Source organism: Rutidosis leptorrhynchoides, chromosome 8, assembly GCF_046630445.1.
Source record: "Rutidosis leptorrhynchoides isolate AG116_Rl617_1_P2 chromosome 8, CSIRO_AGI_Rlap_v1, whole genome shotgun sequence".
Taxonomy (NCBI): Eukaryota; Viridiplantae; Streptophyta; class Magnoliopsida; order Asterales; family Asteraceae; genus Rutidosis; species Rutidosis leptorrhynchoides.
Genome location: NC_092340.1, coordinates 96,039,306 through 96,056,403, shown reverse-complemented (window position 1 = coordinate 96,056,403; position 17,098 = coordinate 96,039,306). Strand labels below are relative to the sequence as shown.

The following is a 17,098-nucleotide window of genomic DNA, read 5'->3' as shown; positions in this document are numbered from 1 at the left end:
TTTGTGTTTACCGTTATTGATATAACCTATATGTTTAGGTCAAGACTAGCCTTGTGTTTGCACGCGTTTACTTGTTGAAGTACTTTTATAACTCTCGCACTCAAGGTGAGATCATAGTCCCACTTTTACTCTTTTTGAACTTATATTTGGGATGAGAAAACATAAACGATTCTTTTGAACTAAGTGAACACAAGAACGGGAAAACAAACATTCTACATACGAGTTTAGAACAAAAATCCTCAATTCGATTATCATTAGTTACACTTGACGGGTGTAAGCGAGAACTTATGTTATATGGCCATATGGGTTGACAACCCTCATCTCTGACGGTTCGCTACCGTCTACGGATGAAATATATTTTCGAGAATCAGTGTTTGTTCTAGCACTATGGATGGGGTATACAATGGATGGAATGTTAAGCTTTGATAATTGGGTTCTCGTGAATATTAACTTTTAGAATGTATTACTATTATTTCAACTTTGCAAACCTTGTGGTTCGACTTACTTACTTTTACTCACTTACTTACTTAAACCTATGATTTCACCAACGTTTTTTTGTTGACAGATTTCTATGTTTTTCTCAGGTCTTACACGATATGTGAAACATGCTTCCGCTCATTATTTGATACTTGCATTGGATGTCGAGTATACGTGCATTTCATGGAGCTTCTTTTGACTTTACTTTAAACCGTGTCGCCTAGATTTCATTCGTATTATAACGTTGTAACTTAACTATTGGTTGAACAATTCTTGTAAACTTTGAAACAATCTTTATTTTGAAATGAAGGCGACATATTTTGGTCAAAAGTTATCTAAAAGACTTATAATCAGGTAATGGGACCCACGTAGCCGACGCCGTCACTTGACGATTTGTCGGGGTCGCTACAGAAACGAAGGGGTAGATTTATAGTGAAATATTCGACAGAGCAATCGAAACAGATTATTGCACATAATCAAAGAAGATCCAGATTTCCTTAATCACTAAAGAACCAAATCTTATTACGTAAGATTTTCTTTAAATCCCTTAAATCCCGGAAATCAATAGTAACTACGTCATCGGTTGAAACGAATATATTTATTTACTCATTTCACTCTTTTGTGATAGCTTCACTCGTACGCTTCACATGATCGAATCATTTTATCTATATCTCTCAAAAATGATAAAACTCCATTATTACCTCATATTCGTCATGAAAACATTCCTATTGTATCTATAACGACCTCTATCAAATTTCGAGGACGAAATTTCTTTAACGGGTAGGTACTGTAATGACCCTAAAATTTCTGACCAAATTTAAACCTTAATCTTTATATGTTTCCGACACGATAAGCAAAAATCTGTAATGTTGAGTCTAGAAAGTTTGAAATCTATATTCGGATAATCAGTTACCTTTTGACCATGCCTGACGATTCACGAACAATTGTTAATATATATATATATATATATATATATATATATATATATATATATATATATAGTATATAATTATTTAATATCTAATGAATGTTTTTTTTATAAGATATATAATATAAATAATAAATGTTACATGGATGATAAGATATAATTTCTACATATTAAATTTACATACAAGTTAAAATATTATAGATATATTGGTAGTACTTATATTAAGATAAATGGTAATATCTAAAAATCAGTATTTATTTATTTTTAATAATTCTCTTTTGTTTCTTTCTCCTTGCTATCTGTTTGCTCGTGATTCATTTGCCAACTTAGTCTTAAAGTGATATTTTACAAATCCCTTAAATTATGTAATCATAGATACAATAATACAAATTGTGATGGGAATGAAGGCTTGACTGAATTCACTAGACAACTGTTCTTCTAACTATCTCATATTATACATATAAATGATACCCACATGCATATAGAAAAGATATCTTTCACTCTCTGTTTCTTTCTCGCTTACCACTCAACTCCACGAACACTTTGCCTTCACCGTTTCTGTTACCTATAACCACCATTACCAACCGCTATTAAAACTCACCACCATCAAGAGTGATCGACTACCACTCACTTCTAATCAACCATCAATCATCACCTCATAATCACCACCTTTCATCACTTTCGGCTCACCTCACTAAACCCACAACAACCTTTAAAATCCACCATACAACACCCTCTACAAACCCATCAAACCATCACGACTGTTCGTTGTTAACTATTGAATCCAAAAACCCAATTGTGTTTATCAAAAACCCAACACAACTACCATCGAAACCAACATGGGTTGCTACTGCTTTATTCGGTTTATTAAGTAACCCAGTCGAAACAAAAACCACCATCTCAGTTTCTTTCTTCATCTCTCTCTCTATTTATCCCTCTCTCTCTATCTTGTGTTGTAAACCGTCGCAAACACCATGACCATCGAAATCATTCACAAAACGGATGCTGTGCAGCTGCTGTCTTTCTGTTTCTCCATCGAAAATCAACTTCAAAACTACCATGCTCGAACCATCCTTCACCCTCACCTTAAACATCAACTCCTGCTACGCCTTCTTCTGCTTTCTTGAACTATGCAAATGACTACAGCACCTGCTTGATATTTTTTTTGTAATAACGATGGGAGATAATGAAACATGGAATGATTTTACGGTCTCTTTATTTCCTTTTACAAATATGGCTGACAATAAAGGAAACCAGCTGGAGTTAACTATTTTAAATGGACGGTGAGGAAATTAAAATACAAAACAAAGACCCACATAAGCATTTCGGTTATATTACTTCTAGATATTTTTAAAAAAGAACCGAAACCCTTGTTTAATGATTGGGCCATTCTTGATATTTGGACTTGAGAAGAAACATGGGCCACGACTTGCAAGCCCATCATTAAGCCCATCATTTCTGATTTCTGGTTCGAGGATAATACAAACGCACTCTTGTTTCCAAACTATGAAGACAATTACGTGATTACTTGATAATGATCACGATGATTAGAGACGTATGATACATGATAACGAGATGATATAATTATGATGTGATGAAGTTGATTAAACAACGTTTTACATATTAAATATATAATTGTGTGAATTAAAACAGCAAGAAACAGATGGTTCAATGGTTAAGGGGGTTGTTTGTTATATGAGAGTTCTCGAGTTCGAGCCTGGCCAGCGATGTTTTGTTATTTTTAAAACCTGGATACATTAAGGTAGCCCTTTTTATAGTTTTATTATTATTATTATTATTATTATTATTATTATTATTATTATTATTATTATTATTATTATTATTATTATTATTATTATTATTATTATTACTATTATTATTATTATTATTATTAGTAACATAAGTATTATTATAAATATTATTATTATTATTATTATTATTATTATTATTATTATTATTATTATTACTATTATTATTAATATTATTACTAATATAGGTATATTTATAAAAGTTATCATTTATTAACATTAACAAGTATTATTGATATTATCATTATTGTTAACACTAGTATTGTCATTACCATTATTTTAATCATTCCTAATATTATTTTAGTATTAATATAATTACGTTTTAACAAACAAATGAAATATATACATATAAAATATTTGATACATATAACATAATAAAAGTTATATTTTAATAATGAAACGTATAAACTATTAATATAAAAATGATATCACTAATAATTATACATATATTTGTTCGATTACAAGTATATGTTTTAATATATATATAAATGATATAGATTCGTGAATCCGAGGCCAACCATGTTTTTGTTCAATGCCGTTATATGTATTTTTACTACAAAATACATTAGGTGAGTTTCATTTGCTCCCTTTTATATATATTTTTGGGACTGAGAATACATGCGCTGTTTTTATAAATGTTTTACGAAATAGGCACAAGTACTAAAACTAATTCTACGTGGGTTTAAACCAGAAATATACCCTTAGCTTGGTAACATTAAACTACTTGTCTATGTACGGTAGGCGCGAATCCTAAAGATAGATCTATTGGGCCTGACAAACCCCATCCTGACTATGGGATGCTTTAGTACTTCGAGGTTATTTTAAACACACCTGATCTGGTGTACTTCAGAGGGTAAAACATGAACGTTAAGGCTTGTTACCGGGTTCCTACAACTTATAGAATACTTTTGTACACTTGTGAGTGTACATATATTTATAAACGGAAATCTTGTGGTCTATTAATATATTGAAATGATTGTTATGATAAACCTATGAACTCACCAACCTTTTGGTTGACACTTTAAAGCATGTTTATTCTCAGGTACGAATTAAGTCTTCCGCTGTGCATTTGCTCAATATAAGGACATTACTTGGAGCCGATCATCGGAATGGGACCAAATGTTGATGACTTCGTCCAGGTGGATTAGGACGGGTCCTTTCAGTTAGTATTATGTGGGAAATGGGTAATAATTGTTCTAATTTGGTTTGAAAAACAGTAGCACTATACTGAAATGCAAAAACTCACCTTCACTTCATTAAAATGAAAATAAAAATCCATTTATTTTCTATTGATGTATATTGGTTCCTAAATAGCTGAGAATGTATTTAAATTTTGACATTTACGGCTCAAAAGCTGCTCACTTCAAAAAATGGGTTGAAATTGTCACTTAAATTTAAATATACATTGATAGATATACCATTACCTGATGTTGAACATTCACGAACATTCTACCAGCATGACGTACATAATTGGTAAAGAACCTCCGTCAATTGTTACAACTACATAGAATTGAAGTGTCTTGCATCATCCAATTATTATTTTGTCCAATACAAACTCGGCCATCATTGAATTGATGTTTTTATTTTCCACCCAATAATCGTAGAGTTTGAGTATATGCTAGAAGCAGCACCTGTTGACTTCCAAAACTCGTTTTTAGCATCCTTTGTTCTCACAGACCCAGAGATACCACATGTTAGCTGCAATTCATTTATCATTTCAACAATAAAACAACTTATATATTTCATTTTATCAATAGTTATCTAACAAAATATATTAGCAGTAGTTTGGATATGGATATTAACCACGGATATATGATACTTGAATTGGTTCTTTGATCAAACGATATATGATACTCGAGTTCTGAAAATGTGCTTTAAAAAATTATAAAATGACAACATATAACTATTAGTTAGATCTTATACTAAACCTAATACTTAAAAGTGTATGCACCAATGTAAGATTATATAAGCAACTAAGACCAAGTAAGAGTGTTATGAGGCACTACCTTGTACCCTGTAAAATTGAGTTCTTATTAGAAATTTAAAGTTCCCTAAAATTTTAGACTATTAAAGTACTCTTCAAACAAATTTACAAAAAAAAGACTTGAATTATGTACCGTTTGTAGGGGAATCTGAATTATGCATCACGTTGGAGCAAATGCAAGTAGGATCATGTTTTAAATATGCTCACTTTCTATCTTCGAAATATCTCTTGCTTTATTCCCCCATGCTCAATCCTTTCCTTCCCATATGTCAAACGCAAATCTTCGCATCGACAGATCATTGTTATTGAGCCTGCTCCATTACATTAATGCGTAAGTGTAAACTGTCATGTTTACCCATAAGAGTATGGTCAAAATATAGAATCAAATTGTATCTTTAAAGCAGAACCATGAAGGGTTTTGTTAATTTCAACATATTCATATGAAACTCTTCAAGAATTATAAACCTAAGACATATAATTCTATTGTTATAAGTGCAACAAATGATGATAAATTGAATGAAAAAATGAGTTCTTGAATAGAAAGATCATAAGGGCCTCAGATTCGACAAAAACCGAAACTTCTATTTTGAATGGGCGGCCAGTTAACGGGTCGAAAACCTAGCAGTTGAATGGGACGAATGAGGTTAACTAAAAAAGGAATTTCGAGGAGTTTGAGAATTATCATCTTGGTTAATGAACCAAAAAACTATTTGTAACTTGAACATTCGGAGAAAGAAACATACAAATCAATATAGTGCACAGTAAAGTGATAGCGAATGATTAGTAGCTGATATGGGTGAATATAATCACACAACCAATCATTAACATGGACAACAATAATTACATGGAAACATAGTGCAAACAAAACGTACCATACTTTTGAAGGGTCATAGACTGATCAAAAGAGGAAGTGCTGCAATCACATCTAGTAGGACTTGATAATTGTAAAACTTGACCAGCAATACCATTCTGGGCAGATGTTACTTCTACACGAAAATATGAAACCGTCTACTTACCAAAAAAAGCCACATGGATTGTATTTTCTAGCATTCATTAATCAAAATATAAAGTGTACACATCAAAGCATACCCGTGTCATTATGGGGTTGTCTAAAAGTATCAGCAAAAGTTGTAGAAACACATGAAAGTATAATGACATAAATGATAAGAAACCAATATAAGCTACAAACAACTAAAACATAATATAAACAATAAACAAATATTATGTAAAGGTTTTTTTTTTACTTGTAGGCTACAATATCTCCAATAAGAGACCCTGCAAAGAGTTGAAGTCCACTAAGTGTATACGTAAAGGTGGTAATTTCAACCCAAAATGAAATGAGATGTACATACATCAAATAATCCGTTGAATGATTCCACTCAAGGAAGACTCAAGGAAGTTACGTAAACAAACAAAGACATTCAAATTGTATAGTACATTAAAAAAAACTTTCAGCTCAAAAGTCTCCTAAAGAAATCTTTTTAGTCCATAAAAATTAAGTCTTTTATATCATTAGCATTAGCGATTGCAGGGACTGCTTTCAATACATTAGCTTAATTTTGAAGTACTTGACATGTAGTCTCAATAGTAAACTTACTCATCTATGTTTATTGGACTCCTTTCATTAAAAAATGACATAGTAAAAAATCCTCCTTGATTGTGCCATTGACCTGCAAAATTAGAAAGGTAAAAACTTGAGGTTAATTCATATTCATATATGGATATGGATTATAAATCTTAGGAGATACGGAGTAAAAAACTTGAGGTTAATTCAAATTCTAAAACTTGAGGTTAATTCATATTCTAAAACTTGAGGTTAATTCTAAATCTTAGGAGATACGGAGTAAAAAACTTAAAGACCAATACAACTTTACCTCATTAGACTCTTTCAATTGATCTTGAATTTGATATTTGTAAGACAAATAATAGAAAAACTTCAGTATTCATACCACTTTGCAAAAAAACTCCGAAACTGTTGTAAAATCATGTAACTATTCTATGTATCTTTATTTTTATATTTAGTTTATAAAAGAATAAATATAAAAGGGCCATTTTTAGGACAGATAAAATTAACTCATTTCAAAATATACATTACCTGCTGCAAGATGTCTGATGTAGCTGAGTTGGCATGCATGATCCATCTACATCTGAAAAATGTATATGCAAATCATCGTTAAAAAACGCAGATTCTTATGGATTTAAAAGAGCTTTCAGTTATCAACTATTAGTGAGAAATATCTGCACTTAAAAAATTTAAATTTAAAAAAATATATATATTCAAAATATATACAAATCAACTTCTATCATCAAAGTATTCTTTCTTAATTTCAAGATTGTGATCAGCAATGCAATTATAAGTGTACGACTAATTTAAACATTGCTATTATAGAATTTAATAAAAATAAATATTGATCGATTGCGTACCTTTTTCGAGATATCAATCAACAGTTGAATTCGCCGGTTATGCTTCGTTAAATTGATTCAGGCAGGGAATAAGAAACTTTGATTCAATTAAGTTTTGCAACCAAACATCGTTTTAATGTGAGAAAATGCGAATATTTGGCCTATTCAGATTTAATTCAGCAGCATCGAAGATTTGTTTGCATAATCCAAGAATCACGATTGAGCCGTTGATAGAGGACTGGATTACGATTCAGGGTAAATATTTGGAAAAAAAAAACGCTAATTTTGAAAAGCGGCCAGCGATAGTTAAAAAGTACACGTGTCATTTTCTTATAATTACTGAAAATAATTCAAAATAATGAGAAAAAAGATAAGGCTGAGGAGGCACCAGAAAGCGCCATGTGGATTTACACTACCGGATTAGTAATATAGAAGATATATATTAGAGGAATAAATAAATTTAAATATAGATTTATAGATAATAGGAGGTGATCCCGAGACATCACTTTTTAAGTCATGTACACTTTTATCTCATAAATTTATAGATATGCCCCTAAATTAATCTACGGAGTTGAAATTTATATTATTATTGTAAATTTAATTAAGAGTAAAATAGATAATCGGGTGCTAGATTAATCTACGGAGTTGAAATTTATATTATTATTGTAAATTTAATTAATGGTAAAATAGATAATCGCGTGTCATAGATAATAAATAAATAAATAATAATATAAATAATAAATAAATAAATAATAATTATAATAATAGATACAAAATTATTTTTTGCGTAACGGCTTTTTTTTCTTCCCAAAAACGAACTTGATATTTAAGGAAGAAACTTTCATCCGAATACGAAAAGAAACTAAAAGAAAAATACATGAAACAAGGGGCAAAAACATAACCAACAAAACGAGAATCAATAACACTCTCAAGTCTCAACCAACACCCCAACATAACTAACTAACAAAACTAAACAAAGGCAACCAAACCTACAAAGCAAGACTAAAACGAGACAAGCAGCACTAAACAAAAGACTAACAACCTAGCATCTTAGAGGACCATCATCATCAACATACTGGTCGATTAACAAACCGAATACTGGTCGATTAACAAACCGAGATTCTCTGCTGCCGCACTAGCAGACAACCTTCATAATCAGTTTCATAAGTTACTTCATTTGACAAAGCAGACAACCTTGCTTGCAAAAGGATAATTTCATGTTATCCTCGGATGACGAGGAAACGTTTTTTTTGCCCGCACCATCAGTCGCCGTCGCCTCCTTGGATTTAGACACCATCTTCAAAAGTGGTTTTGGATTGAGAACCACATCCATTGAGTCCTTAAACGAAAGCGATGTTTCCTTATGGGCACGAATGTCATTCCTATATTTTTCAAAACAAAGACAATCCTTTTCCAAACCTGAACCTAAACTGGAATATGTGGTGAAAGATCAAAAGATCCATTCTGCATCTAGTATTATAATATCAGTCGGTCCGTAGTTGGTATTTGTTTAGTCATTCACGCAACTTTTTCCTTTGGGGAGGGTACTCCGAGAATGTGAATAGGAGAAAACAGACAAAAATATTTATTAGTAGTTATGTATATAATTTTTTAATTACAGTATATATAGTCTATATATACTGTAATTAAAAAATTATATACATAACTACTAATAAATATTTTTGTCTGTTTTCTCCTATTCACATTCTTTTCTTCTCAGTTAATTTCATAGTTTTTCAGGTCATGGTCAGCAGTGGCTCACATTCTTACGTCGTTTTGGTTTCCTTCTCGGTTTGGAGGTTCTGTCTATTGGTATGTGGTGTTGAGTTAGAGGTTATGGTGTACGGAGGCTCCGGTTTGGAGGTTATGATTGCGAGTTTCTTGTTTGGTCAACATGGGGTGATTCCCGTGGAATAAGTGGTTTTGATTTGAATGTTTTCGGCAATGAGTTCTATAGTTTTGTGCTTGTTTTAGGAGTGTACCGAAGTTTGATTCAATGTTGCAATGTATGTTGCAATTTGATCCTGTAAACCTATCTTGCATGTACGTTCGTTTCAGATGGTAGGGCATGTAATTTGTTTTAAATTATCCGATTTATTTTTATATTTCTATTTTTTGGCAAAAAAAAAGTATCCAAAGCATTTCAAGAAATGTCAGACGCGATCGTAAGATTATGAAAATAAGCATGATTTAAATGGTAAACAAAAACGTCGGTATTTGTGATAAACTATCTTCAGTTTAAGTGCCGCATTGACTTGCAGACAACGATAGCAAGTTATTAGTTATAAAAGAAATCAACAAAGTAAGTTACCAACTTTACGATAACTAAAGCCCTAAAGGAGACTTTAAATACACAGCCAAGCTTTTCTTCAGGCTATGCTGAATCTAGTCTTCTAGCTAGAAAACGCGAAGCTGCGCAAGAAATGCAACACAAAGTTCCATGAACAAAAATTGAGGTCCATTTACCCTTTGTAGGTCAAGCAGATACTTTTCCTCGCGAGTTTTGTAAAGCTATAAGATAAGAACACACACACATTATAACACATTCAGTAGAAACGTAACACGCGCATAAATTATTAACGGATAGGTGAAAAATCATGTACCTGGACTTCAAATTTGACCACATTAGGCTGGCTACAGGTGTTATCGGCATCTATTATAGTCGACTCATCTCCAAAATAAAGACTACGCATACCATTGTTTATAGTAGTACGTTCATGCTGACTAGGATCCCATCTGCATTTCATGTTGTAGTGTCCTATCTTCTTCCAGCATACTTTTAGTTCATGCAGAGCTTTCAGAACTTCTGTTATTATCTCACGAGGATGGGCTCGAGACTGTCAAAATGAACCATAAGAAAAGGTTTCAGTAACATTGTGTTTTCAACGAGGGTGAAAAAGACGTGACACGGAGACGAGTTGGTTAGGACCTTAAAAGGTCGAGTCGGTTGAGCCGGGGTCGAGATGGACGTTGAATTTCAAATATAGATTACATAAATATTTAAGACATAAATATTTTAAAAATAAGATGACGTGGTGTTAGTTTTAAATAATATATAGGTTTTTTATGATTACTGTTTTCTTATAATATACTGTACGTATATGTACTTTGGAGTACTAATTAAGTAGGCGTCTTCCCAACAAATTTTTAAATGGGCTTGGGATTTCGTTTACAATATAACAAGGCCAGACAAAAAGTCAACTTTTGACCTGACTTTTTAACGTTGACCGGCTGATTAGACGTTTTTGGGTGAAACGGGAGGGGTAGTTACCAAACCGCCGCAACGGCCGTTTGCAACCTTGGTTTTCAAAACAAGAAAACTACTGCAAGCTTCTCTTATATGTTACATCCCTTCTAATAGGAGAAGGGTAGACTCTAAAGTAGAGGCATAAGAACATTATAATCTCACAGTTTTCGAAATTAAAGAACTTCATCTTGTTACTGTTACACGGCGGTATGGCACTCAACTGTGTCTTTTTCTGGTTGTTAACTAGAATGGTTTCCAAAAAAGAAGCGATCGTATATGATACGGAAGAAGGTAAGATTACCTGCAGTCCAAGAGCCCATTTCCTCTCCACCTGGCTTCTCATATTTGCTCCTTGATAATTAACGTATCCAGCTGGACGTTGTGCTACAGCTGAAGCAGCAGTCTCATTTTCATTTATACAGTTGTAACCCTCCTACGTTCGTAAGACCTAATGTAAGGAGTACTGAACATTGATAACAACCAAAACAGAAAAAGATAACACCGAAAAAGACAATCTAACCACATGTTTCTGGAATTCGGCTCCAAAATAACTGTTTGATTTACGGAATTTATTATCCAGTAGCAAGTAATACGCAACAGTACCCTGACAAATTGTTTATAACAAAAAATAACATCATGAGAAAAAGTCCATAAATAGTTCTTGTGGTTTACATGAAATTTCGTCCTTATTTTGAAAATTAGAGTGACAATCCCTCTGTTTTCATAAAATTACACCAATTGTCCTTATCTTCTAAAAATTACACCGCCACGACTTGTATAAAACTGTACGTTGATGGTCCCTCCTATTAATGAACATTTTGAATAAGCCAGACACCATCAACGTACATTATTATATAACTCATGGTCGATCGGTGTAATTTTCAAAAGATATGGACGATTGATGTAAATTCATTAAAATCGCATGAACGGCCGCTGTGATTTTCAAAAGATAAGGATGGTTGGTGTAATTTCATGTAAAACACAAAGATTATTGGTATAATTGACTTACATAATAATCTTGATAAAGGATTCAAATTACCTCATTTTGCACTCGGTTGCGAAGTGACTCAACAAGACCGTCCCTATCAAATCCCATTTTAATAACCTTTGTAAGAATATCCTCATCGGTCTGCAACCCAAAAAGTAAATAAATACGCTGAGTCGTTTGTTGTGATTTTCACAAAATAAAGAGCAGATCTTATTCACCTTATTCAGTTGTTGCATTGAATCAGGTGGAGGGACAGCTATGTAACGAGGCAAATGAGCTTGAAACCACGGGTGCATACGAATCTCAGGAATCGTTATGCGCTTCATCGGGTCAGCAACGAGCAACCTACGGATAAAATCTCGAGCCCCGGGTGATAAATGGCTAGGAAGTGTGTATATTTCACCCTTAGAAACAAACCAACATGATTCAAATTCACAAATAAGCATTAGTTGTTGTCCAGATAAGGAACCACTCTAATGAAATTAAAATTACAATAATCAATTACAGTTTATATTTAATTAACAGGTGCACCTTGATTTTATTAAAAAGGTTAGGAATGTTTTCATCGTCAAAAGGAAGGGTGCCGCATAGACAAGCATACACGATTACACCACAGCTCCATACATCTACCTCAGGTCCAGCATACAGATTCCCAGATATAACCTATTTATTTATTTAATAAAAGCATATAAAAGATTTTATTTTCTTTTAATTAAAATCCTTTAAATAGTTAAAATTTTTGTATGAAACACATTATTGTCATTTGATACCTCAGGAGCTACATAATTTGGACTCCCACAACTAGTTTTGAGAAAATGACCATCACGGATGATATTACTTAAACCAAAATCGACAATTTTAACGTTGTGTTTGGCATCTAACAGCACATTTTCGGGTTTAAGGTCTCTGTGTACCACCATATTCCGGTGGCAGTACTCCACACCAGAAATTATCTGCTGAAATATACTGCGAGCCTCGTCCTCGTGCAACCGTCCCTTCTCCACAATGTAATCGAACAACTCACCATTTTTAACGTACTCCGTAACAACATAAATATCTGATGGTGTTTCTATAACTTCATAAAGGCGGATAATATGCGGATGCATTAACAATTTCAATATCTTAATCTCTCTTACAACTGCATAAGCCCAATATATATTAGACTAATACCTATGTATACTGACTTTCAGTAAACTGTCAATTGTTCATACCTTTTTCTTCAGACTCCATGTTTTTTATCTTGCTGCGATTGAGGATCTTTATAGCTACTTTGTGTCCTGTTAATGTATGCTCTGCAATTTTCACTTTCCCAGATGCACCAATACCGAGTGTTTTCCCGAGTTTATAGTTGCGTAAAAACATTTCCGCACGACCCGACCCGTCCATAGCTTATCCTGAGACAATGGTTAACTGAACAAAATAAATAAATACTCATTCCAAACTTGACTTCAAATTGAGGTTTGCAAGTGTACTAAATCAAGATGAAAATCATGTTATCAACATACATCGAGTAGCTGCAATATTCATACCAGTTATGCAACTCACTAGTAATTAAAAAAAAAAAAGTTGTGTGTTTGTCAGACAACCATTTAGCCATGCCAGGAACCATAACATGGACTGGCAACGATCCTCTACTGAGCCATGGTCTAGACCATAAGACACTGTTAATCACGCTCTGGCTAAATGGTCTTGTTTCATCAACCAAACATGGGTTTCTGTCTTCTTAGGAATCAAGAATACAGAGATACGAGCGTATAGAACAGATCCTATTCAAGTAAGGTCGTGATGGTTCCCTTGTCCAGCCTTATTAAATTGCTAGTTTCATTTCAGTTTCTATGCGATGTGGGAACAAACAGAGTCATGGGCTTAGTTATTTGATTCTTTTGTAACAACATAAAAAATTATTAAAGCAAGATTTCTCCTAGAACCCATAAAATTATTTTGGTGAACAGAAAAATTCTTTTGACATCACAGTTGAAACAATTATTGAAAAAGAAATAATTTTCAGACATTAACCGCAGAATTGAAATTGAAATTTAAAATTAAACAAAACATAAAATACTAGAATTAGAAACAGAGTTATGTGATCATATTAGTATTTAGAAAATCATACATGCACGTGCATAATTCGTGCAAAAAGGAAGAATTAATGGAGATTTAGAGATTAGACTAACCGAATGAAGTAAAGTTATCGTCTTTCCTGATTAGGACTGGTGGTAGCGAAATTGTGGCGAAGGGCACGATGTAAAATCAATTGCATATAATTAATAATTAATCGAATGATATGAGGTTTAATTTGCCAAATCAATCAGCATGTATATAGAGCTGCATATAAGTTTAAAAAAAGGGATATTAATTTTTATAAGTATAGTTAAATTAAATTAAATTAAATTAATGGTACTGAGTGTGTGCTGAGGGTTTGAGGAAAGATGGGTTGATGATGAAAACAATGGAAAGAAAGGTTTTTGTGTTAAGAAAAAAAAAAAAAGTTAGTTGCCACGAAACTACAAGTCGTGAATAAAAGGTTTTAGTATTTATTTATTTTTATTTATTTAATAATTATTCATGATTCTTTTTTTTTTTTTTTTTTTTTTTTTTTACGAGGAACCCCACTATGGGCCAGAGCACATTGGCCCCCCCACCGCAGGTAAACCCCGGGTAAACGGCAAGCCAGCCCTCCACCGCTACCAGGTAAGGCATTCTCCAGTTTGGTCATTAAATGCGGGCACCCCTTAGGATTGAACCCGAGACCTCCCCTTCACTGAAAGTGCTGGTGGCCACCTAGGCTAGGCCTGGATGGTTAATTATTCATGATTCTTATTATCAACACAAAAAAAACACATAATATAGCCTATGTTACATTTGTCTCTAACTAGTCAGGACCGGCCCGCGCCTTGCAGCGGAGACTTTCGGTCTGTGTATTCATATTTAATGTAGCGTTGTGTATTTACAGAGGGGAACACGGTCCATGTGTTAAGCGCCGTTTTAAATGTCGTTGTGTTAAACGTTTTTTCAAAAGTATCCGTTTCGAACGTAGTTAGTCTTGTTTTGTTCAATAAATTTTTTCGAGTGTTACGGTGCTGTTGGAAAATTTTAACTCGTGGCGAACAGGAAGAAATGTATTGGAGATTACCCGAGGTGTTTAGCGTTTTTTGAGAAGTGTTCGTTTCGCGAATAGTTAGTCTCGTTGGGTTCGTGAGATTTTTTCGCGTTGAACGGTGGTCTCGAAAAAATTTAACTCGCACCGGGCGAGAAGATAGGGTCCGTTATAAATTCGGGTGGAATTAGTTTATTTTATTTCAATAAAATTATATATTTACACTTCTGACCCCTGAAAAAGTGTAAACTTGAGGGGATGTTGTGTAAATATAATGGAAGTTGAGGGACCGTTTGTAATGTGAACGCAAACTCAAAATGACAATTGGATATAACTGAAACTACATAAACGACCACCCCTTTTAGTATGTGAGGATAAATAAATTTCAAGGAACAAGTAATTGGGCCAGCCCGCTTCGCTGGGCTCAATTAGCTTGTTTGACCAAGACTTATAAATAACATTTGTTTTTTTTTTTTTTAAAAAGAAGCTCCCAAGGTTCAAACCTTAACCGCCTAGATATGAAAAGGGGACGCCAACCACTCAGCCAAACGCGCTTTTATTAATAACTAGAAAAAAGATCGGCCCGCGCGATGTGGCGGGGCTTTTCGGGTTGTGTATTCATATTTAACGTGACGTTATGTATTTACAGAATGAAAAACAACGTGGTGCTGGTGTATTATGCATGGAAGGTAGCCCGAAATATTTGTCGTTCCTTAAAAAGCGTCCGTTTCGCGTATACCAAGTTACGTTGTGTTCGTAAAATTATTTCTAGTTGTACGGTGATGGTGGAAGAATTTAAACCGCGTCGAGATGGAAGATATGGACCGACAAATTTTTTGGTGGTGTTAGCTTATGCTTTTAAAATACTTTAATAAATTAACGGATTTGACCCGTGAAGAAATTGAGAAGTGAGGTAAGTTGAGGGGGTGAAATTGTATTTTAAGGGGTGGGGGTGTCGTTTTTGTAGTGTTAAATGACCAATTCCTGTGCTTCTTTTAGAGTGCTCCCAACCATGACACAATGTCTTCGAGGACTAACCAACCATTCAGCGCCACATCAGCACCTCCATCTCACTTCCTTCTCAGGACTAAACCCAGGACTAAACACACCCAACAAAGACACTCCTCCTTCCATTTTTTATTTTCTTTTTGAATTATTTTATATTATCAAAAAATTACAATTATTTAAATAAAACTAAACTTTTATTAAAAATTTAAAAACATTACAATAATTCAAATAAAAAAGTACATTAAAATAAGAAATACAATTAAAATAAAAATACAATTAAAAATAAAATTACATTAAAACATCAATTAAAACACCTATTCTTCATCGTCGTCTTCTTGATCTTCTTCGTGATCTTCTTCATCCTCGTCATCGGGAATGTGTGAAGGTCCGGCGTCTTCTTGGTTGTTTGGATTTCTTGTTGGATCATGTCGTATGCGATAATTTGGTGGAAGATTATGTATGTGTTCTACAAGCATATGTTTTAGTAGTTGATGAATGCCCGCATCTCTTATTTTCGCGTCCACTCGCATATGCGCTTCAACCCTTTCTTGGAAATGTGGGATTGTCGGAGAAATAATCATTCCATAAAGCCAATGCACGACCCTGACGATCTCTATGTAAATATCTTCTAGGTGCCCGTGGTATTTGTTCTACTTCTTCGTTATCACTTAATTCATCTAGCGCGTCAATGGCTTCGAGTGCTCGATTCGTAGTCGTATTTCTGATCGATAATACCATATTTACGTCGGGCTTGGAGTCGGAACTCATTTTGTTTATTTTTGAGTATAAAAATGATGAATGGGGTAGAAAATATGAAATGATAGTGTATGTTTGTGTATATAAAATGAGTTGTTTGGTGTGTGTATATATAGTGTAAAAAAGAAGGAAAAAAAAAAAAAAAACTAGCCGTTCAACTAGCCGTTATGTGTATTTTTAAATTTTTTTTTTTGTTTTTTTTGTTTTCCTCTCCCAATTCCGTCCACAAAAATGCTCAACATAGTAAACAAGCAGGGCGAGATAGGCTGGACGCGACCTGGGCTGAAGGTGGGCGGAAGTGGTGCCAACGGTGCCCAGGGTGGGCGAGGCAGGGAGGTGGCCCTGGGCTAACCGTTGGGAGCGCTCTTAGCGTTATAAGGTAATGTGGATCGAACATTTATT

At 33.6% G+C, this 17,098-nt stretch overlaps 1 protein-coding gene, 1 long non-coding RNA gene and 1 other non-coding gene across 6 annotated transcripts in view; all 3 read right to left on the bottom strand.

Moving 5' to 3' along the window:
- Positions 1-4,563: 4,563 nt before the first annotated feature.
- Positions 4,564-7,805, bottom strand: LOC139864824 (uncharacterized). The gene is made up of 6 exons (XR_011764496.1): positions 7,622-7,805; positions 7,293-7,344; positions 6,795-6,867; positions 6,070-6,183; positions 5,331-5,508; positions 4,564-4,911 (listed from the first exon to the last, which is right to left on the bottom strand). It is a non-coding gene; the product is annotated as an uncharacterized lncRNA (long non-coding RNA).
- A 1,965-nt stretch (positions 7,806-9,770) lies between these two features.
- LOC139861281 (SNF1-related protein kinase catalytic subunit alpha KIN10-like) overlaps positions 9,771-17,098 on the bottom strand; it is a 66,347-nt gene continuing 59,019 nt past the window's right edge. Inside the window, exons 1-10 of one of the 4 annotated variants that reach the window (XM_071849645.1) lie at positions 14,010-14,286; positions 13,047-13,245; positions 12,606-12,973; positions 12,367-12,498; positions 12,054-12,239; positions 11,887-11,976; positions 11,368-11,451; positions 11,149-11,280; positions 10,204-10,437; positions 9,771-10,111 (exon numbers count right to left, since the gene is read on the bottom strand). In XM_071849645.1, coding sequence (XP_071705746.1) covers positions 9,998-10,111; positions 10,204-10,437; positions 11,149-11,280; positions 11,368-11,451; positions 11,887-11,976; positions 12,054-12,239; positions 12,367-12,498; positions 12,606-12,973; positions 13,047-13,221 — 1,515 coding nt within the window. In that variant the 5' untranslated portion in view covers positions 13,222-13,245; positions 14,010-14,286 and the 3' untranslated portion in view covers positions 9,771-9,997. Of the gene's footprint in view, positions 10,112-10,203; positions 10,438-11,148; positions 11,281-11,367; positions 11,452-11,886; positions 11,977-12,053; positions 12,240-12,366; positions 12,499-12,605; positions 12,974-13,046; positions 13,246-13,948; positions 13,968-14,009; positions 14,287-17,098 lie in introns of those variants that run through there. The other 3 variants (XM_071849644.1, XM_071849647.1, XM_071849646.1) reach the window with 3 other exon arrangements.
- LOC139865232 (small nucleolar RNA U3) lies at positions 13,407-13,619 on the bottom strand. Its single transcript, XR_011764753.1, has one exon. It is a non-coding gene; the product is annotated as a small nucleolar RNA U3 (small nucleolar RNA).